The sequence below is a fragment of the Magallana gigas genome, chromosome 4, assembly GCF_963853765.1.
Source record: "Magallana gigas chromosome 4, xbMagGiga1.1, whole genome shotgun sequence".
Lineage (NCBI taxonomy): Eukaryota > Metazoa > Mollusca > Bivalvia > Ostreida > Ostreidae > Magallana > Magallana gigas.
Window position 1 is genome coordinate 39163544 of NC_088856.1, and position 24361 is coordinate 39187904.

Here is a 24361-nt window from a genome sequence, read left to right on the forward strand (position 1 = left end):
TCGAATGGAACCCCCCTTTTCCAAATTGCTGGATCCGCTTTCCCAATTAATCGAATGAGAGAGAGAGCGAGAGAGAGAGAGAGAGAGAGAGAGAGAGAGAGAGAGAGAGAGAGAGAGAGAGAGAGAGAGAGAGAGAGAGAGAGAGAGAAAATGAGAATGTAGTGAAATGCGAGTCATGTATTAAAAACTCCTTTCAATTTTAAATAAAACTCATTACCTATATTTAAATGAAGGGAGTTAAATTATTGCCCTATAATGATATAAATTTCTTTTTGTATCTTCGCGGGAAAAGTCTGATGTTGTAGCAACAAGAAAATTCCTACGCGTTTGTAACTCATTAGGCTTTTAACATTTATACTTTACATAATCACCCTTATTTGCATTTTTAAGAATAAGACATACTATTTATTTGTTTTGTATTATCAAATCAAGATATTTTGAAATTTCTTTAGCCTCCATTTAATTCTTCTATGAACTATTTTCTTCAAACTACGAAAGCACTTCCGGCGGTTGTCGTGTGTGATCAACAATAATCATGGTTATGGGACAGTTGTCATAAAATTATCGGTACGGTTTTATTATGTCATTTTTTTATAATCATATGCATAAAGTAATTGCTACTGATATTTGTTTTCTATTTCAAGTGTGTAAACATTTTTTACCTTGCCTTTTATTTTGAATAATCATATTAAAGACCCATGTGTGTGTACTGTGAGCATTTTGAGTTATCGTTGATGGTCGAAGTCTTTATAAACATCAATAATTGATGAACGATATTATTTTATTACAATGTTACATACCATGGAACTGCGATCTCCATGAGAATAAAAATAATGCGTTGTCTATTTATGTTTGCTAACTACCAAAAATGTTGTCAGAAAACTTTGAAAACTTTCCAAAGTTGTCAAGCTATCTGAATAGTGGCCATTATAAATTTTACTTGTATTTGGTAGCCTTACATTGTGTCACATTTTGAAGCTCTGCTGATTGATATGAACTAAAATAATGTTACTTTTTATAAGAACGCTAGGACTCATAAAATAATTTTACAACAAATTAAAAAATAGTGAATAAAGGTGATTGATTGAACTGAGTATTGCAGTTTTGATTTTAGATAAATTGAGAAAGGAGGAAGGAATAAGACAATGTCTGATCAGGAGGTATCCCCTGAAAGACCCCCCTCTAGGGAAGATAAGGAAGAATCGGAAGGGGAATCCAAGATCAAAGTTGACGAGAACAGTCCAGAAACGGATACAAAGACTGAGGATGAGAGTGGACTTTCTCCTCCGGACAGGTCAGAGAGTCGGGAATCAGATCGTCCCGGAAGTTCCCAGAGTGCAGGTCGCCCAAAGAGTAGCAGCAGCGACATGGCTCATCCATTGAAAGGATCACGCAAAAAGAAGAAGACAAATATTGATCTCGATGCCAGACAAGTTACTTTCACAATTACGATTTGTATTGCCGTACCTACAAGTAAGTATATTCTGGGAGGTTCAATTCACAATATGTGTATATATTCTGTGTTTGTTTGACTTTGATAATGTTGTAACAGTTGTTGCTTTGAGTTGTTTTATGTGTATTAACTAGAATGTGTGAACTCATGTACATATTCCCTACAACTTTGAACAATTTTTCTTTTGTCATTATTATTTATGACTTGAAAGTTATGTTTTTTGATAGAAGAAAAGCTTATTGAATTTGCAAGTAGCTAAGGTTACTGCTATGAGAGCGCAGCATGATGTTAATAGAAATTTTTAGAAAAGTTGGCTGTTTGCAACATGAAGACACTGAACCTACATTAGAAATAACTTTCAAAAAACTATTCTAGTTAAATTGTAGATGTTTGGATGATTCAAGTTTATGTTGTACATATTTAAAAAAGCTCAACCAATGCATTTATATGCATAAACATGTCTCTGAATTATAGAATTTATTGTACAAAAGAACCATTTTTGGAGTGAATTTTGTCAGGCAAGTTAAAGAGAATTTTTTTGAAAATCTTCAATTTTAAAATTTTATCTGTGTATTTCTTAAAGAAAAACCTTTAACAAAAAAGCAGCAGAGGAGGGGTATGTATCTCAGCCACCGATTCAATCTGTTCTGATTACTCGTCTCTCTTCAAATTTGGTGCATGTTTCTTATATGTCTCAGGGGATACTAAATTATTGTAACATCAGAATCTCTACAGCTGTTCTTAACTTTTATAAATCTATCTTCAGTTCTGATATCTCTTTGATTTGATAGATGTATTCATATAATTCTGATGTGAGTTATCTTGCATTCTTAAAACTGCATGTACCTGATTACATGGGTTATCAAGGAATTCATTTTCTCCTTTTATGTATAAATATATTCCAAAGAACTTGCTGACATTACAATTCAGTTTCTGAATCAATAACACTTAGATAAAACATATCTTAGTACTTTGAAAATGTTTTAGACTAGGATTAGTAGTCATTGGTATGTTAATCATATATTTTTCATATTATTCATTCTTTATATGTATACACTGTGTTTCTTTCCTGAAATTCCATGATGTGGTATCTGTGGGCTCAGCAATCTATTGGCATTACTGTGTAATGATATTAATTAAGAGCAAAACTCCTACAAAACTGTGCAATCCATGATTGCTATGTTTAATCATTTACCGGTTACTAATGATATTAATATCTTCCTTGGTAGCTAATTCATCACTTTCAAGTCACAAATTTGGCTATAATTTTATCTGACGTTTATTGTATTTTTCATTTTATTCCATGTTTTCATCATTATACTCATGAATTCTATTTTTTGTCATTCATATTTATCATTTTATCATCTCGAATGTTTTTCATCATGCAGTCATTGATATGATTATAATTTCAATTTCTTTCATCATTCATTCTCTCATTATTTCAATGTTTTCATCATTCATTCTCTTCATTTCAATTTTTTCATCATTCACTCTCTTAATTTTCACCATTCATTCTTAATTTATGAACTCCATATCATCTGATTGTTCTCATAATTTTCATGCTTTCATCATTTATGCTCAGAATCTCTACTCTTCTTTCTTTATCATGATCATGCATGTTCATTTTATCACGATTTATCATGAAATGATGTTTAATTGCAGCCATGCTTAACAACAGCAACTCCACGTCCACTCGCCCTTCGACCGGTATGTTTCATATAGTTATAAACCGCAGTGAAAAAACACTGGGCCATCTCTGTACATGTAGATCTAGAGCAGTACACATATACTTCTTTAGCATTCTTACTATTAGACATCACTGTTTTCTACGCTTCATTTTTTAGATTTTAGTACTTTTCAGTTAGTAATGATATTGGTGTTTGCAGCACGTTTCAGGTGGAAGCATTTTTTGTAAAAAAAAAAAAAAAAAAAAATGTTTTGATAGAATTTTGTTTTACCTGTAGTATATGACTTAGTTATTAGTAATATAAAATTTAGTGGGTGCATGACCAGTGGGAGTAACACATGTTTTGTTGGAACAAACAACTTTTAAAAAAAAGAATTTTAAGAGCCAGATATTTTCATTGACAATATCTTTCTGTTTATTACTTAATTATTTAAGTTTTGTGTTAATAATGAGTAAATATTAATTTAAAAGGCAGTTTATAGAAAAAAAATATTAGATTTATATCATTTTGCGCACAAGTCATCTGTTACAGTATTTTATAGTACTGTAATTTTTTTTTATTCCAATTTGATTTATTATTACATGTATATAAACACTCACTGACAGAATGAGCTTACGTGAACATAAATCAAGTTAGACACTTTTTGTATACAAATAAAAATAAAATAAAATTCCTTATACAAAACATTTTTCTTGTCTTAAAACAAATTGAAGAACTATGCACTAATGTAACCGTTTTTCGTGTTATATGATATAAATGCTCTGTATTTTGTCAAGCTATGCATTTTATGGCCCAGCCAATTATTTCTATAGTTAGATTAGCAGTGCCTCTGTTAATATTCTTGTATATAATGTAGTTAAAGCCTGTACACATCCTGCACCCTGTATAGGAAATTGAATGAATTATACATGATATAAGGCTATTATGGACATCCTAGGTGCCATGAATATTGGCAGACCAATTACCTGCCTAAATGCTCTTAATGCCATGGTAATGGCAATTGACATGCGAATGGCTTTCAGATATGCGATGGCAACTATGTTTGAATCAATGCAATAAAAGATATGTGAATCAATGCAATAAAAGATATGTGAATCAATGCAATAAAAGATATGTGAATCAATGCAATAAAAGATATGTGAAAATTTAATTACGAGGATATCTCCATTTTCTGTTTCTCTCTTTTACTGTCTTTCACTTTGAGGATTTTCTCTCTCTCTCTCTCTCTCTCTCTCTCTCTCTCTCTCTCTCTCTCTCTCTCTCTTTGGGTAAGACTCTCTCAGAGCACTGAAAAATGTGCAAAAGATGAAGTCAATTCAAACGACATGTGATCATTATGTATCATTATATACTCAATCGTTACATTAAGCTTTTTGATTCCAAGCATTGTTCTGAAAATGTTTTATTGATTATTGAAAACATGTCATGGGGTTGCGTGTTTGACGGGACTTTTATTTTCCAATAACTCTGTAACTTTATCTCTATCTTCTTTGGACAATCAATGGAGAACTTATACACAATGTTGTTAAGGATGGAAGCTTTCAATTTGTCTGTTTGTGGCCCTGATTCATACACAGTTTATTGATTATAGGGATCCCAAGTCAAGTATATAAATAAGACTTGCTCTTTTAGCATTATACAATGTACTTTATCATGACAGTACATGTATTGATACCAGCAATTTATAGTGTTTTTTGTGCTCACGCGGAATCTTTGATTTAATTTCTGAGAAGAGAGATTGTCCTTTCTATTACAAAATATGTATGAGATAAGGTAAAAATTTTATTTTTTTGTATTCGGAATATTTCCATTGATTTTCTTTTTTTCTATTAATGCAAGTAGTTTTGATAGAAGATTCATGGTTGTTGCCTATAGCTATGCAATTCTAATTTTAAATATGCAAAATGCATTATGAACTTACAATTATAAGAATGTATTCATACTCACTGATTTCTTTTTTTTTTTTCTTTGGGGGGGGGGGGGGGGGTGGGCATTTTTACTTATACAATATCACACATAGGTGGTTCATCGTGGGCCAATTTAGCTGGCCTAAGACCTAATTTATTCATTCATGCAAGGATTTAAACTGATGGGAAACAAGGTTTATTTTGATACTTGAGCAATCTACTTACATGTATTTATGATAGACTTATATGAACGGAATACATTTAATTAATTTTAATGAACATTTTATGTAAAATACATTTATAAATATTGCGATATATATATTTTGAGAAAATTGATCAGTAGGCTTTTATAGAGAAATATTTTTGAGATAACATTGAAAGTTTTAGAATTACAAAATGCTGTCAATTGAAGTCAATCAAATATAGATAGATTTCTCATATAAGTTGAAAACCGACACTCAACTTTTAGATTAATATAGGATCTCTCATGATTTGCGATGGTATATGATTTTTATCCAACGAGTTGTGTGTTTTCTATCCCCAAGCCTTGGCGAGGGGATAGAAAACACACAACGAGTTGGATAAAAATCATATACCATCGCAAATCATGAGAGATTCTTTTTATCACATGTTTTACCAAGTATTTTGTTAATCCCAACTTTTCTGTAAAAATTGTGATTGTGAGCCGCACAACACATTATTTACAACACGTCAACAACGTTACGCATGGAAAAAAAGTTCCTTGAAGTTTAACAAACAGACATTCATTTTCGAACATTATTTTATGAATTCATGACAAATAACTGAAACAACATTAAATGTTTCAAATCTATATCTCAACACCCCTCAAGTGAGTTAATTATTTACTTTTTCATTCTACGTCAATCAACCGTCTAAACTTACGTAATGATTAACTATGACGTCACGTGGCGTAAGAACACACAGTGGAATATCAAAAATTTATCCCATGAGTGATATCCACCGTATATTGGGATAAACATGTGATAAATAAACAGTTCACTTTAGTGAATAATTTCAATTTCATTTAGCATTGACAGATTCCTAGTTAATATTAGTCAATGACATTCATCTTACAATGAATGCATATACACAGCTCATTGAAAAATGATTTGTCAGTACATAATTAATTCATGGTTGGAGTATACACTGAAATATTATTGGTCAATTTGAATTGGTTCCATAAATAAGCACAATTTTTTTTTGTTTTTTGTTTTGACAAGGATCACAAGGGAAACAGTCTCAGTCAACTTCGCCCAAATCTCTGTCCGTTACCACTGAAAGAACAGTCAATACTCCCGAAAGGGTAGACAATACCCCCGAGAGGCCCCACAATATATTTGAGAGGACTTATAACACCCCTGAAAGAACAGAGCAAAAACCAACTGCTCGTGGTAGCTAGCCCAGATTTTAAATTGCCCCACTTCTTTGCATGATGTTTGTACAAAACCCAAAAGCATGCTGGTTCTTTTGCTTAATACAATGTAATAAGTTAACTTCTTTATATAGTTTTAATTTTTGTCCCTCATTTATTTTTTGAATTTTTAAATCAATATGTTGTTTTTTCCTTTATATGACCAATTGTTAGAGGCATAACTCGTCTGTTAATTTTACTTGAATTAGGGAAAGTTTCTTTTCTCAACACAATCAGGCCAATTTGGCATCAGCTGAACCCATGACCCTAATTCTTAAGTTTTACCCAAACTATCACAGAAATTATCAAATATATGTAGTTATATATTTTAGTAATCTACACCCTTCTATGCACTTAAATAATACAATCTATGCAGTTACCATAAAGTGCATGCATGCTCAATACCGCTTGTAGTGAAGCTTAACCCCAACCAAAATCAATGCATGCATTTTAAAAAAAAAATTCATCACCTATATGTTTTATTTTTTGCAATTTTTTGGTGAAACATTTAATTATTCTAGCTTCCCATCTGGTCATACCACCTATGAATTGCAGCATGGTTCAATTTTCAATTCCATCCACAATTTTGCTAACCTTGATTAGAATCCAAAAATTAGTTTTTTCATATAGGCTCATGTTCACAGTTAATTGATTTGTATTTTGAGATGACACCAGTTTTATGATTTAGTTCATTTACATTCAGTTCTGTAAGTTCTTGTTTCCGTAGAATTAATTTCTTGTAGTATTTGAGTATATTTTTCTTCACTGTGCTTTCAAATTCACTTATTTATAAACGTTTTAAATGCATTTAGTTCATGTTAGATTTGATGCTTGTGTATACTGTTGAAATGTACCGTCTTCATTCAGTTGTAAAATTAAATCTATTTACATTGTAATAAACTAGAATTCATATTCATGTCTTAAAAATCAGCCTCTAACTTTTCATGTAAATAACAATCCATAATGTGCATTTGATTTAAAACTGGGAACTTTTTTTTATAAAAATCAACCATAATTACCTCCACTTCCTGTTTTTGTGCAGTTGAAGATGAGGATGTCCCTGACATCAAACAGCTGATCAAGAAGAAGAAGCAGGTGTTTGAGGCGCCCCGGGCCCAGAACTACTACCACTTGGAGTACTACCTGACCCCCGAGAAAAGCAGCCTACAGAAGGTAGATGTGGTCACCTACGGACCTGCCGCCATTATCTTCATGGCGTCACATGATCCGCGGATCGTCCGGACCTGGATTGAGGGAGAACTTACATGGGTTGCATGGACTCATAAGTAAGTGGTGCAGGATGATTCATGTACATATCGTAGATAAACATTCTCATTGGAGAAAAAAAATATTAAGATAGTGTTAACTTGTAATATAGTGGATAATTTATAAATATTAGGAAGTTGTGCAAATGGTGAATTTTCCCATACTTTTGAGGCTTCAGTACATTTAAGTATTCATGCAACGATTTACATGTAAAAATGCATAGATGAAAGAAAGTAAGTTTGATTATGTTGTTGATGATTGCAGACATGTTGTCAACATCTCCAGTGAGTTGTTACTCAAGATGTTCACCCACAACATCGAATTGAGAATATGGGACACAAAGGAGAAGGTGGGGGCGAAAGCTCGCTTCACCAAACCCAAGCAGTTCAAGATTCCTAACTCAAAACCAGGTAAGCCAGGTATTATTTTGTGAAATACACATTTCATGTAAGTGCACACAATGACTCAATAGACTGAAAGATGCATAAGATTTTGATATGTAACTGAAAATAATGATTATAATGGCAGTGCTAAATGCCATTCATTTTCTAACTTGAATTATTGTGTTGTCTTGATTTAACTGTGAGCCATAATGATTATAATTTCAAATTTGAGATAAGAGAGGTGTCTAACCTTACCTAATATGGATAAATAACTCTATGAAATCAATGATAATTAGAGTTTTGTTGAAAAGTTTGACATCTATGTTTTAAATTACTTCTTTTTTAGGAGAAGAAGACCAGAACAGTGCTCGTAGCATCGTAGTGAGACTGTCAAAGAGCTTCGCCAAACACCAGCCAAAGAAAGCCAACGAGATCCGGCCGATCCCCACACAGGTGTCCTTCCACTCGATGGACAAAGTCCTCCGACCGGTGGAGGGTAGGTAGAAGTCAAGGTCACTAAGCATGGCAAAAAATTGACAGAGATTGTCATCTAACTTGACAATGAAATTTTTATGAATGAATTATCCAAAAGAGAGATGTCTGTTTTATCAAAAGGAAGCAGTTCCTTAATTTTAGATGTCTTGATACTTCTAACGAAACAAGGATCCGAGAGAAAATTGAAAGGTTTATATTCTTTTATTTTACAGAGGAGAAACCCTTAGAGACCAAGCCATCCTATGACTCTAATCCCCAGGCCCCAGGGGACGGTCCCTCCCAGGGAGGACCCCCAGGGTCTCCCACCCCCAAAACCCTGGTGGGGGTTCCCAACCAACAGCCAGATCAGGAGGGAAGGTAACAGTTGCTATTAATTCTGAATACAGTTGAATAAAGTTCAATGCACTCTTTAAAATATCATTTCAATTTTAATGACATTGAGATATAGGTAGGTAGGAATTCTCTTAAGTTTTTATAATAAAAGCTGTAAAATGTTTATGATAGCTTCTAGTTACATGTAAAGACATTTTTGCTTTGATGTTCAGTACATGTCATTGAAATCTATTACACTGTTTATTTTTCAAACTTGATGTCTTTTTAGGTCATCATTTAGTCGCCTGGGTCGTTTAGCAAACTACGACGGCACAGAGGAGCCCTCGGGCAAAGAATCTCATAGGAGTAAGTCCAGCTCAGGGAAGAAAGATGCAGGAGGACCCAAATCATCCCCCTCCAGGTCCAGAGGTCCAAAGTCTGCAGAATCATCAGGTAAATCTCATGAATTTTACTCTGTACTATGCTTGATATTATCAAAGTCAGCACCTTTTGTATTACGTAAACTGCCTCTGAAATTTATGTAGTACTTTGTTTCTTTTAAAACTACAGAATAATGTCATTTGCAGTCATAGTTGCATAGAATTAAAGCCCCATTTCATCACTAATACGCTATTAAAAATTAAGTTGGTTTTTTTTTTTGTCATTTGTAGGCTCTGTCAGAAAGCAGGCTTCTGTCTCAGCCAATCAGGTGAAAGCCCCACGTAGAACAAAAAAACAAGAATTGGCTGCCCAGCAGGCTGCGGAACAAATCCGTAAATATGGAATCTGTATGGTTCCAATCCGGATGGCCTTGTTCTTCTCAGGTAAAGCAAAAGCAACATACAGCTTACTCCACTTATATTGAACTCGCTTATTTTGAAAGTCCGCTTATTTTGAAATAGAAATAAATCCCCACTTTTTACCTCTCATATTCTTTGCATTGATTTCATGGATATAATAAAATCGGTTATTTTGAAATATCGCTTATATTGAAGCCACTGATCGGTCCCCAAAGGTGATAATTAGTTGTTTTTATAACGGTTATATTGAAGTTCTCCCTGGCGGCTGTAGTTACGGTTGGTGACAGTAATTATGCCAGACTGATCGGTTGATATATAAAGGTTCTCTTCATATGTGTTTTTATACTTTTATTAAAAAGTAAAATTTATTCACTGTTTAATTTTTTGTTTTTACGAATACGGATATATTGAGGCTAGAGGTAATATGGAAACCCCTAGGAAAAGAAATACCTTATCCCCGGACGCTAAATACAAACTAGTTATGGCTATTGATGAAAAAACAAAGCCTAAATTCGAAATAGCTAAGGATTTTGAGATTATTGCGTGTACACTTATGATGGTAATCAAGCAGCGTTCAGCAATATTTGAAGCGTTTGAGTGTGGTGATTTTTCTCTAACGTTTTTCTAAAACGTAAAAGAATGCGATCCGAGATTATGATGAGGTTTAAGATAGTAACAAAACGAAACTTACAAAACTTTCGGATATAATTTTAATCAAACTTTCAAGGACTAATGTTCCATGTAATCCATTTATTGTAATAGATAAATGATGATCTAATAATTTGTTCGGGTTTGGTTTTCTATGCTTACATCGGGATTGAACTTTAAAAAATGGCGGCTTCACGTCAGTCAATTTCGCTTATATTGAAATACGGATATATTGAAATAATTTGCATGGTCCCCTGAATTTCAATATATCCGGAGTAGGCTGTATATATCCTATATATTAAATTAATACTACTTCCGAGTTTTGATTCAATATCAGTAAGGGAAGAAAAGTGATCGAGTGTTTGGATGTAATTGGTGTGGTGAATTAGCAAAAAATGTTATAATTACGTTATGAACCTAACAAGTACATCAGCTGACATTAATTAATTGATGAGATTTGTATACATAACAAAGAATTGTGGGCCCGGTATCTCACTCCTGACTTGACAACTGCTCAAATTTTACCTTAGTTAAGCACTTTAAACATCAAACATGGAAATCTAAATTTCGAAATTTTTAGTAATTGTTACCATGCCCCTTTGAATAATGAGATTTTTTAACTTATTGACAAGTCAATTTCAAGGATATTTTTTGACAAGGAACATACTTTCTTGATTTGTAGGAATGAAGACGGTCACCAATCGTCTGAAGACGCCTGTCCCTGGGATAGAGGACATGTTTATACAGCTGAAGCTGGATGCACCTCTCATGTCCGAGGAGCAGAGAAAGGAGCTCAATCCAATGATCTTCACCATCAAAAGTGCCTCAAACCTGCCCAACACTCCTATGTCTTATGACGAGCTCAATGACAAGTAGGTCACTCCTAGCTTCTGTTCATCTCAGAAAGAGGCTCAATAATTCCTCTTTCTCCTCCTCCCCCTTTCATTTTCCACCTCTTTCCCCTCCCATCATCTCAGAAAGAGGCTCAATATTTCCCCTTTCTCCTTCCCTTGCCCTCATATCAGAAAAAAGGCTTAACATTTCCCCCCTCCTCCTTTCCTTGTTAAAAAGAGGCTCAGTATTTCCTTCTCCTCCCTCTTTCCCTTTCCTCCTCCTTCTTCCCTTCCCATCATCCCAGAAAGAGGCTCAATTTTTCCCCTTCCTCAGACCTCTTTCATTCTCATCATCTAAACAAGAGGCTCAATATTTCTATTTATTCATTGTAAGCTTAAAGAAAATATATCCCATTATTTTATAACTGTGTTGTTATTTTTTTTCATAATGCATTGATTCAAATATCAAATGATGCTTTTATCGTATGGTTTCAGATGCCAGCCTGTGTTTTGTAAATATCAGTTTTACAAGCAGCCAGAGCATTGCAGCATGGGAAGGGAGCAGAGAGAAAATGTTTACTTGGATGATGTTAATGTAGTCTTATTAGGTATTTATTAAATTTTAAAAAGTTATAACTTTGGTCACCTGTTATCAAGCATTCTTATCTTATAATCTTATAAAACATAAATGTTTTGTAGTATCTGTTTTTCTTTTGTATATTGCATTTACTAAAATATGCATAATCAGTGAAACTCCCCACTATATACCAGTGAAAAGTTTGTGAAAACATTTTAGTCATCTCTCCGTATGCTGTTTCCAACATAAAGTTATATGTCATTGATGAGTTGATGAACTCAGAATGTAGACGTAAAGTTCATTTTGATGGTCATCATTCCCATCCTAAAAACATAATTATGCATTCCAGTGGAAGTAAAGTTCTCTCTCCTTGATTTTTCAAAATGAAGTACTATTTCAATGATACAGGAACTTTGGAGCCCTCAGAACTGAGGCAGTATTTGAACGGTCCCCCTCTAGAGATTGAGGTCCATGATAGAGATAGGAAACCTGAGGGGGTGAAGCTAAAACCCACCCTGTTCGGGGACGATCTGGAAGATGAGAAAATCAGTAATGTTGGAACTGTCGCAAGTAAGTCTTTATTATTGCATTATGACATATGGTAGACAGAGAAATATTTGCCTTGGAGTGTGTTTTATTTTTCGCTCCTTTCGCCTTCGTGGCTTCGTTGGCTGGCAATTTTAAGACTGGGCAAATTCCATTGTCTCAAATTATTTCTTTTTAAAAACAACTTTGGGCGGTCAATTTCAAGAAAATGAGAAACTGTTTGCAAGTCAAGTGAAGATTGAAAATATAAAAATAACATTGGGCGAAAAAATAACCCTGTATAGAGTACTAGTGTGACACAGTGACTGTAGATGCAGTAAAAAACATATAAAAAAGTATGTCAAAGATAAACCTGTTTTGTTTTAGCATGCAGATTAGTAACAATTATCATTTTCATCTAAAGATTAAATAATTCAATTTAAAGAAACAATTTCTTTTCTTTGTTTAATTTTCGTATTGCATTATGGAAATTAATAAATAAATGTAGATTTATTTGAAATTCATACATTTGTCACCTTAATTTTTTGGTGTTATTTTTTACAGGCAGAAGAACTGTACACAACCCATTCAAGGGTAGAAATAAACCCTGGGATCCCTATGGAGTAGCCAAGGTGGATCTGTCAGAGCTGCTGCTGGGACATCAATTCCTCCACCTGAAGGTTCCCATCCATAACTGCCCCATTCCGGATGTGTTTCCCACAGAACAGAGGGAGGATGGGCGCAGCGTGGGGGTGATGGGGGCGGTGGACGGACCAGGTAAATAACATGAAGTTAACGCAGGGAGGGAAAGGACCTGAAAGGTCATGCATATATCTGGTTTAATTTTTATTTGGATTTTAGCTATATATCTAACTTATTGTGCCTCCCATGATCTTGGCAGATTTTCTTCTCTTAGTATTTAGCAATTATAAATGCTCTTAATAAGAGGAGGCAGAAGGCAATTTTTCTCCATTTTGATGATCAGAATAAGTAGATTCAAATTTTATAAATGGCAAAATAAAATAATGGAAATTATTGTATCAATGAAAGCTTCTTTAATTTAATTATTTTTTCATCTGATAGTATTGAAAGCCCATCGCAAACTTTGTACATGTACTTGTTTGTTTGTTTTTTCAACGCTAATAAGTTCTAAAGAGAATCAACCTGCATATTAAAATGCACTGTTGAACAATGTGTGCATGCAATCAATTTTATTTTGATGGTGTACTAATTCTTGTCTTGCTACTTTTTTTTTCAGTGGATAAACCATACAATGCTGGTCATTATGTACAGTCCAATGCCATGCTGAAAGTGAAAGTAGAACTAGCCAACCCCCTGACAACTCCCACAGAGGTGGCCGCTAAACAGCCCTTATCCTCCACCCCACAGGTATCTTGATAAATAACATACATTATATAAAATTAGAATATAATTTTGGGAGTCAAAATTATGAAAGTAAATTATTAAACATCCATAATACATTTTTCTCCTCCATAATAGTAAATGAAATATGTGATACTTTTAAACAAACTGGTATTGTGGTAAAGTGCCTGATAAATTTGTTTGATTGCATCTATATTTTAAGGATGACGTTTACTCAGAATGAAAAAAAAATCCACTGATGATAATGAAAAACCATCTATTGTGTGTTATAGACCTTTGCTTGTATTGTTATTTTTCACTTTCAGAAAAGTAGGTCAATGACCTACTTTTTGAGTTAATGGCCATTGAATATTTATTGAAAAATCAAGAAAAATCCCGTAAAATTTAACACTAAGATTGAGATTTTCTTAATTATAAAAATATTACAAATAATTAAACACTTTAAAAAATAAGATATAGTTTATGAATGGTAGTGGCACTAAATAAGTACACAACATTAAGATTTCAGCATCAATGTTAAAAAATAATTCAGTTCGAATTTCCTCTATGAATTTTCAAATCTCTACCCATTTTTGATTCAATTTTACAAAAAATTGAATGATGATAATACGAAAACATTTATGAGTTTGAACTACTTATATTGACCTTATTCTGTTGGCATAAAATTTATATGAGGTCAATGATCAAAATTTTGAGATACGATGTCTTTTATCGTTTTTAAGTTATTTTCAATATTTTTATTATTTGTGCCATAAGATTATTTTAATGACTAAGTTAGGTAAAACCAACGGAAAATAAGCAAAATTACGTAGACTTAAATATAAAATCCTAACTTTTAATATTAGACTACTGCCAAAAAACATTTAGCAGAAAACAAAATCTGCAAAATTTAGTCCGCATTTCCTCTGTTTGGCTAAAAGTCAATTTTTGTTTGAGCATAATTCTATAATAAAGTAAAACTGTTGAATTTTTTGTCAATAATAATTCATTTCATAAACATTTTTTGTGTTTAGAACAAATTTCACTCATTACATTGAACTTTTTAACAATCGGAATTTGAGAACTCAAACCCTGAGTAAATAACACCCTTAAGTAAATGTATAAATAGTTCAGTCACTAGACTTAAGTACAAAGCCTCACACCGTGAATCTGTTCATCAGCTGTTCAGAAGCTCTGCTTTTCTAGTAGACATGCTGTAATGCCATTCACCAATTGAAAAAAAAAAATATGATTGAAGACTGCTTCATTTTATTTGTCTTCTTCCCAGTGTCCTTTTGGTCGAATAACCTACATTTTCAACTACAAGAACACGACCATCTTGAACCAGTTGGAGACTCTGGTCACAGATATTAATGCTAAGGCTCTACAGCTGGACGACATGCCTCCACACGTGATCAGTGCCGCACTGTCAACCTACAAACTGTCACTGTAAGTCAACTAATAAACTTCATTGTCAGTCAACCTACAACTGTCATTGTCGGTCAACTTACAAACTTCCACTGTAAGTCTGTTCACATATGAAGTCATTTTCCATTTCTAGTCAGTTATGATTTCAGTTGCAAGTAACTTTTTATGGCAAAACATGCATGTTTAATGATACTTGCAATTGGAAAAGGATTTTCAAACTTTTTGAGCTTTTAACACAATACGCTGACCTTCAGAAAAATTACTGAAATAATCCATTATCAGAATGCTCAGAGTAATATTGTAAGGACCGCAAAACAGTTCTCTATGGTTAACTGTAAATTCAAGGACAATGCTCAATTAAATTTTAATTTATCAATAATATCGTAATGATTATACATCTACTTGAATGTTACAGGGCACAGCAGAAGAGCAGAGATTTGGACATTATGACCGGGTTCCAGGTGATGGACGGAGATAAGCATGTGTTTGTTCTTGAGGGACTCAAGGACAGGGCCATCTCCTACGTGTGGGAGACCGTCCCTGCCCCAGAGAACTCAGGTAAGGTAGAATAATTCTATATACAGGTAACATACACATATTTTAATGATTATTTTACTGAAATTCCATAAATAGATAAAATGTTAAAACATACAACATGAACAAATGGAGAAAATGAACACTTCTGAAAAAGAAGTCATAAAATATGATGTTTGCGTACCTGAAAAAAACTTACACACTATATCGTTCCCCTAAATATTCATACATTAAACAGTTACATATAATCATAAGCAAATTTGATAATCACCTGGTATTGCCATCCTCATTAATCATCATCAGTGGCCTGTAGAATGAACTAACGTGCCTTTGACTTTCTTTTTAAGATGTGCGAGTTCTGTACAACTCGGACCTGAGCTTCAGTGATCGTCTGTACGGCCCGCTGGACGTTGACCTTTGTCGAGTCAAGCTCCATGAGCCTCTCAGTCAGATCATACAGCAGCCATTGTTGTACGTGAGAGACATGGTGCCCAAGCCCTGCTTCCAGGGGCTGCTCAACCTTCACCAGGTAAAGGTCATTTATAAACTAGGTCAAGGTCATTGGAAAAGAGGTTATGATAAAAAAACAGAAGCCATTTTCAATTGAAGAAAAGTTAACTCCTTAACTTACATGCCAATGAACTAAGTGAAGATGCTAAAAATGTTTAATAATTTATTTCTTTGCTTCCCTTTTCAGTGAATATCACAGTATAATTGACATTTTGTACAAATATAAAATTCAGATATATTTTTATGATCAATTTTGATAACAAAAACCATATTATTTTTTTGTCCCTAATAGCTGATCAATTCGAATGTGATGAAGGATGTGGTCAGGAACTCACTGTTCCCCACAGCTGACATGGTCATCTCCATGAGTCGCGAGTTTGGTGTCCCCATCACACAGGAAGATTTTGATGGTAAGTGATGGTATCTTCATCCCAGACCTAACAATTAGGCCAACATAAATCTTTAGTTTATGAGGCCAGACAGGTGTTTTGTTTTAAATTTAATCGCAAGAATAACTCAATTTTCTTTTTTTACTAAACTGTGTTAAATAGAAAAACATTTACATGTATTTGTCTTTTGTCTTGAGGGCTAATTTTTCTTGTAAATTAAAACAAGATTAACATAAATACTGTCTAGTCACCACACTTCACAGACTAAAAACTCTGTATTTTGTACAGAGCTACAGCCTTACAAACCAGAGACTGTGGAAGAGAGGGAGGGACCTGTTGGTCAGACTGCCACCCACGAGCCTCACGTCTGGACCCCTATCGACCACTTCAACCCCCAGTACATGGAGGCCATAGCTGCACGCCAACAGAGGGTCAACTTCATCAAAGAAAACAAGGTACCTTTATACAGACTCAACAGGGTTATTCTCAATGCCAACAAATTATATTGTCCTTTTTGGATAAGAATTTCATTTACAAATTTTAATTATTATTTAGAGATTTTTTTGGGGTTGTCCGTGAATGAAATTTATTGGTTGAAAGATGGTGGAAAAAAACAAAAAAATATTTTTTTCAATGGATTGACTGTTGGATGGTGTTCATTAATTAAAGAAAAGAGAGAATCCAGAGAGAAACATGTAATCTCTCAGTGTTTTTTTTTGGGCCTGATTTGGGGCCGAAATTCAGCCTCAGTCCCAATCGGAAATTTCCCAACATTTTCCCAATTTCAGACCAAAAATTCCCAAATGTAATTTCCAAAAAAAAAACTTTGTACAAGTTGTCAAAAATTTGTAAGAAAGACTAAACAGAATAATATATAATTTCAAGACCACTCCTCTAGAAAAAGAAGCCTTGTGCTATAATTAGTATAAAATTTGAATAAATGATAGATATTATTAAATTTCATTATAATCAATAAAAACAAATTTTTCCAAATTTCCTGTTTTGTTGCTATTTTTCCCAATTGAAAGATCCCCAGCCCCCAGTCCAAAATTGGTGGAAAAAAAACACTTTATCTTTTAGACAAAAATGACATGAAATTGCTCAAACTTTATAAACCTGAGTTTTTGTTTTCTCCGTTAACTAGGATGACGTGAGGGTGGTCAGTGATAAGAACAAGGAGGAGCGCGAGAGAACCAAGGTACCGACGATTCGCGCGGACGTCACGGTGGCCCATAACTACAGCTCACAGTCACTCAACTCGACCGAGCTCGCCAAAGAAAAACTCAGACAGATGCTAGCAGAGGTAAGGGTCAAGGAATAAAAATAAATTTTAATATATACAGTATTTAAAGGTCTTAGTAAAGGTATGATATTTCTGTGTAATAACTGGATGTTATTTCACTGTAAGAGAGCTTGAGAATTCAGGACATTTAGCTCAATTTTTTAGTGAATTTTGTGGGTACCCCTCACCCAATAATTAACACCCTGAAGGAATAAGGATAATAGATTCGTTCATTATTACGAGTGTTGGATAGTGAAATTCCACCGAGGGGACAAGATTCACAGTCTAGGACAAGGCTCAGTCGAGCCCTAGACTGTGAATCTTGGCCGCGAGGTGAAATTTCACTATTTCACACAAGTATATAATGAATGATCATTTTTCTAGCATTATTTTACACAAAAAACGATGTTTGACAACTTTCTCTTTTGACGTTAAAAGGTTTACTTTCGGTTTATCCTGCCGCGCTACAAATAGTGCAAGTGAAGAAGAGAGCATACGCCATTATTTTAATTAAAATGTGATTGATTTGTAGTCAACTATTAATAAGCAAAATAATGACTTATAGCAACATCCCTTACAAATCATGAAATGCAGTATTTATTCATTTTACATAGAACATGTACTAGAATGAAGTAAACCCACAGAATTACATCCCAACGAACCAGTCCTATAGAAAGATCAACATTGACATGAATCTACAAAAATTGGCCCCTGTTTTAATGATTCAACTTTATACATATCTGTTCTGTACAATCATCTTGTTGCCTCTTAAGGGCCCCTAATTGGTCAATAAATTGAAATGAATACCATCCTTTTGTAGGAGCCAGACACTAGGTTCACCTACTGCCAGGAGTTCCACCACTCCATGACCGTGGTGCCGGTCAATGTGGAGGCCCTCAAGAAAGCGGAGAAGGAGGAGTCTCAGGCCAGGTGGAAGACGGAGAAGGGGTGGATATACCCGGGAATGAAGTCCACACTAGAGTGTAATGAACATCCACAGAGGCCCAACACAGCACGCATTGAGGAACTGCAGGAGGTACGTGAAGGGGAAATCTACTGTAACTTACTATATAATATTATAATGAATGTCTTTAAGTTTTTGTCATCTTTACACATTCATGCATTAGAAGACTGATTGAATGTGGTTTGGCAGCTGCCTCTAATATGTGGGGAAGTTTGAATTAGTTTGTAGTTTTATGTATTTGAAATAGAGGATATAAGTTTTAGATGAAATTCAATGATGTATGGCTTAATAAAAGTATTAAAAACAACCTCAATTCCCTGCTTCCAAAAAAAGTTCATTTTTTACCTGTTTTTCTCCGTCGTTACAGAAATGGAGAGAAAACTTCTTCCACGTAGGAATGCTTCAACCTCCACTGGACCGTGACAAGTTCCCCTGGACACACCGTAGATACGACTTGGAGCTGTACAAACGCCCGCAGTCATGCTTCATCAGAGAACCAGTCACCATCCACCTCGCCGGACAAAAGCTAAAGGAGGAGAAAATAGCCGCCTTCCGTAAAGACCTCGAGGTCTGGAGGTCAAAGGTCGTAGTGGACGAGACTCGGCAGTACTTCCACCGATGTCTGAAGGAGACAGAGTTGAACGAGCGCGGAAGAAAGGGGCAGAACCAGGTGGATAAGCTTCAGGGTCTGTTGAAAGACAAACCAGTCAAGTTCTCGCTAAGGAAGCGGGGTCTGGGGCTAAAGGAAGTGCCTCCGTTGAACGTGGTGCTGAATCCCAGCGTGGATACAGCAGCTCGCGAGGCCGGCCTTCCCACAATTCCTGCTGTGGAGAACGAAGGGCAGGAGAAAACCAACGGGTTCAAACCGGGGCCTTACGAAGACCACAGCTGGAATCTGGAGAGGAATAAGATCCCTGTGTATGATTACCAGCATAGACAGTTTAGGGAGAGCAAGGGGGCCGATTTCAAGTGAGGATTTGTTTGATAGTCAAAATATCAGAATATTTTTTTTCTAATAATATTAACTTAAATCAATGCTAAAATTGTTAATATTGAAGAGAATATTTTTCATATGTCATGTAAATTTCTCATCTGTGAGCAAAAATGTTTTTAATTTCTTCTTTGTTAGCAAATTTAATATATTATGGCCCAAGTGTGCTTTGCAACAGGTCAACCTGACTAACTATATGCCTGTCAATCAAATAAACATAGTCTCTACTTTTGCAGTGCTGTACACACGGAGCGGACCAAGCTGTATCGCCGGACCATCGTCCCCCTACAGGACTGGGAGAGAGACAACCATCTCTTCTGGATTCCCGATGATGTCACAAAGTTTGGTCCGTACGAAGGAATCGTCCCGGAAAACAAGTCCACGCTCCCGCCGGTGGAGAACCCAAATGTAGCCTTCCCCAGCGTGATCGCTCAGTCCCTCCCTCCAACAAACAACAAGTTATATAATGCAAAAGAGGCCATGGTCAGTTAATGTCATGTTAAGAATGAAAACATTGTTGGAAGTGGAACTATTTGAATTGAAAGATTTGCCTGTTTAGAGAACTTAATTCTTCATGAAATCTCTATTCGAATGGATTGTTATTTATTTTTATAAATTGAAATGTACATTAATTTTGTACATAGTAAAATAAAGTCTGTAAATGCAACACCCTTTTCTTTCCCCTTTCTAGTATTCGGTCTGTGAGGTGCCTAATAACTGAATTATGATTATATATACTGCTGATGCGTAGTGCCTTTATGTTATATATTGCCCAGCATTTGTTTTTTTCTCAATATCTACATTGAGTATATTATTTTTGCTCCAGATCTTCATATCATGGTGCCTTCTGGAAGTGTATTACCGTAAATAAATAAGAAATGTTTATTTTTTGCCTGTGATAAACCTTTTACCCATTTTAGCCAAATTTAAATAATGAGGGTATGTTTTTATATTATTTTTTGCAATTTTGATGTTTATTGAAATGAACTGATACAGAGTTAAAGTACTTGCATAATACCGTTTGTGGTTGGCAAAATATCATATGTTGTAAAAATATAGAAGCTTTATTATTTTCTTCAAAAAAGTTTGAAATGAGGGTTTGAGTTTCTACTGTACAAACTTCAGATCTTTTGATTCAACAAATTATTTGTAAGTTAAGATTTTGTGTATTGATTGGTATACAAGCTTCAATTAAAGTTTATATATGAGATAAAGCAGGGTGGTAAAATAAAATTATGACAGATAAAAATATATAAGATGCACAGATGTGAATATGGTATGTGTTATATATGAGAGAGAGAGAGAGAGGAGAGAGAGAGAAATTAGATAGTTTATCTATTAACTGTAGATTGATAGAAAGGGGCAACATTTGTTCTCCCGCCAAATCGGTGGCAAAACTGCTGAAATGTTGACAATAAATATATATATGTGTATTAAATATTCCAATATATTTGTAAATGTATTATGAGCTGTGTTTTATTTACATTATTACATATGTACGTGAAGTATTATAATGTTGATATATCAGTGGTTAAATCTGCTTTTATATTAGTTGACAAATGTGGTCCCATTATACCATGATGTTTTCATTATTTACAACTTTGGCAAAGCAATCTGTGATGTTTGTCTTCAAAATAGGAAATAAGAACTCTACAATAGATTATATATTATTTACCAAAAAAATTATTTTTCAAATATGATTTATAGATTTTATTTTGCCAATATTTGAGCTCTTTTGAGTGTCATGACTGTATCAGTATTTACAATGTCGTGTATAGCAGAATTCTACAAGGTTGAAAACCATATAGTTGGCTTAAAAGAATTTATAACTTTGAATGATGACTTAATACACAGTTGAAAGAAAATCAAGAAGAAACCTGCCAATTCAGATGCATCATATGCTACATGTAGCTGCGTGTAATTGTTGATTGTGACATTTTGTAACTGTTACAGTTGTTGAATTTGTAGTAATTGGCATTTTTATTTGTTGTTCGGAGATTTTCCGGGAAGAAAAAAATATAATAAAAATATTTATTTTAATTGTTGTTCCTGAAGTGTCTTAATATTGTTAACATATTCTGTGATATTGTAGCAGCTAGCGTAAACCCTTTAATTGTCTTTTCGGCTGCAGTGAGATGTTTCGCTGAGTAATAACATGTCTCAAAAAAGAAATGTATTAACAGTTTTAACATGTTGCCATTGACTATTAATTCGTAAACAATTGTGCATTTTTAATAGTGTTAAGTTTTTATCTGACTTGAGTCTTCATTGTTTATAAGGATTGAAAGTAAATTATTCTGACAGAAAGAACTCAATGTTGCATCTGCATACAGAAGTAAGATTACATGTCAAGAGTCTAGCTATCAAATTTCATTTTTTGTTAAAGATATAAAGTTTACATGACATATATTTATATTCATACATGTACCGATATGTACTTGTATTTCAGTTGTTTAGAGCTGGTTACCTGTCAAAAGTTGAATGATGTAACAAGTTTACATGTCAGATGCGTGTCTATGTTACTGTTTGTTACAGGTTTACAAGTCACAATGTTACATTTACCTTACATCATTAAGTGTAATGGACATGTATTATAAGTGTGACACTTATGATAAATAAATGTATTCTTTCCTGTTTTTAAGTAAACTGCAGTGTTTGATTGGCACAACAATGGACATTGTTACTTTAAAGCACTCTAAAAAGTTCCTGTGTATTTCTGTTTCAGCTGCTATAAATATATATAGTGGCTTACTTCTGTGATTCAAGTCCCTTATACCTTATGTTGTTTTTTCTCAATTTAAATAATAAATTTATATATTAAAATATATGTTACGTTTTTATTTACAGATATATTATATAAATAGTGCCTGTTTGGGAGGGTAACAGTTGAAATTGACACCCCGTGGAAACCATTGTCAACCGACGCGAAGCGGAGGTTGACAATGGTTTTCGAGGGGTGTCAATTTCAGCTGTTATCCTCCCAAACAGGCACTATTTATTCTATTACACTGAATGTCTTAAATTTAGAGATATTTACTGCTTTTATATAGAAATGACGTGAATTCCACGGCGAACCGTACGCGCATAATTTACGCGCATGTAACAATTCGTTGTGTTACCCGTTGCTAAGTGTGTTGCTTACGCTGAGGGTAATAGAACAGATTATCAACTGCGTTTAAACCAATCAGATTTCAGTATTTAACATGAAAGTATAATAAAATTATATAGTCATCATGGTCATGTAATTATATTTTTTTTTTACTGAAGGGTGGGGGGGATTGGATGGGGCTTGGCATGCAGTTTAGTTACCTAATCAATTAACTCTATTCCCCCTGAAGCATTTTACCCTTTACCCCCTAATGCCACGATATGACGCATTGGTCATTTCCCTAATGACGACTTATGACGCGTCCGTATAGAACCCCAATCTCTTTGTTTATTTTACTTGTCTGAAGCAAAATTGAGTGGCAAATAACACCTAATGGTGTCTACCTTACAGAGACGATTATACACAGTCAGGTTATGCAATGGTTTGACAGATATCACGTGATACACACACCTGTGAAGTTTAAAAAAATGGCTGCATCGGACGATCATGACAGAGATTGGTTTAGATATTCTAGATGATTCTGTGTGTTTAAAATTACTCCCAAGTGGAAATAAACATGACCAATCCACTTCCTTTGAAGTTTATGACAGGAATTTGGTTGATTAGCGGTGAATTAGGGCTAATTCATGACACCTGCATGACAACAACAATGGCGGCCTCCGAACATCGGCACATGTGCATTGCGTCAGCCTGGGCATAATCTAACTTATAAATTCAACACATTAACATTAACTGTGGATCTTTCCCAGTATTTTGTAGTTATACTGTTCCATAAAATTATTTAAGAAATAAAACCCAATAGAAACTAATATACAATGCTGTATATGCTATACATCGGCGAGGGGGGGGGGGGGGGGGTGCCAAAAAACGAAACTTGTCGAAGTCGGTAAATTATTAGTTCATACCTGGGTCTGAACTAAATGTTTTGAAATCCCCCTTTGAATAGTATAATGTTTTGACTGAATTACAATAACTATTTTGAAATAAATATTGCTTTATACATGTAACTGTGCAGACAATAGATACAAAAGTGTACAGGTATTTTTACCTGAATTTCTGTACCTTTACTACAGGTATCTGATATAATTTATATAAAAATAATTATAAATGCAAAACTTAGAAAAATTCTGATTGCAGTGATACATGAACCATGATAGTTTGATAGAATATTACTCTAGGGATGAATTTCTACACTTTTGATTAAATCTGATTGTTGTGTATTGGTCTCAATTCGCAAGATAAAACAAGAAACAAATTATTCAAAACATGAAAAAATATTTTTGAACAATATTTGATCATATTTTAAAATTTCATTCATTAATTTTCATGTTTACAGTAATTTTTTTTAACGTACAGGTAAAATTACCTGAATAAACTCACCTAATTAATTTCTGTTAATTTATTTGTGTATTCTAAAGTTATAATGTTAAAGTTCAATCTCTCCCGATCACAATGGTATATCATATGGCATGG

General features: G+C 34.1%; 1 protein-coding gene across 7 annotated transcripts; it reads left to right on the plus strand.

Annotated features, from left to right (window-relative positions):
- Positions 1-494: 494 nt before the first annotated feature.
- On the plus strand, positions 495-22094 carry LOC105334697 (uncharacterized). 7 transcript variants are annotated; one of them, XM_066082389.1, is made up of 25 exons: positions 495-567; positions 1115-1473; positions 2037-2069; positions 3116-3160; positions 6290-6460; positions 7523-7766; positions 8011-8156; positions 8476-8625; positions 8837-8981; positions 9226-9389; positions 9608-9760; positions 11067-11256; positions 11713-11825; positions 12203-12364; positions 12884-13096; positions 13578-13708; positions 14970-15130; positions 15525-15667; positions 15991-16172; positions 16446-16563; positions 16831-16997; positions 17687-17845; positions 18645-18860; positions 19156-19757; positions 20016-22094. In XM_066082389.1, the coding sequence occupies exons 2-25, from the start codon at positions 1146-1148 to the stop codon at positions 20269-20271; spliced, it is 4392 nt and encodes a 1463-aa protein (XP_065938461.1). In that variant the 5' UTR covers positions 495-567; positions 1115-1145; the 3' UTR covers positions 20272-22094. The 7 variants fall into 7 exon arrangements, with proteins under 7 accessions (XP_065938461.1, XP_065938465.1, XP_065938463.1 ...); XM_066082390.1 differs by having other exon boundaries at positions 512-567; positions 1103-1473; XM_066082393.1 differs by lacking the exon at positions 6290-6460.
- Positions 22095-24361: the final 2267 nt, after the last annotated feature.

Excerpts from the sequence above, each read along its gene's own strand:
- LOC105334697 (XM_066082389.1), top strand. The coding sequence starts at position 1,146 with ATGTCTGATCAGGAGGTATCCCCTGAAAGACCCCCCTCTAGGGAAGAT. Across the intron at positions 7,767-8,010 it reads TGGGTTGCATGGACTCATAA|ACATGTTGTCAACATCTCCA; the intron begins GTAAGTGGTGCA and ends TGATGATTGCAG. Across the intron at positions 17,846-18,644 it reads TCAGACAGATGCTAGCAGAG|GAGCCAGACACTAGGTTCAC; the intron begins GTAAGGGTCAAG and ends ATCCTTTTGTAG.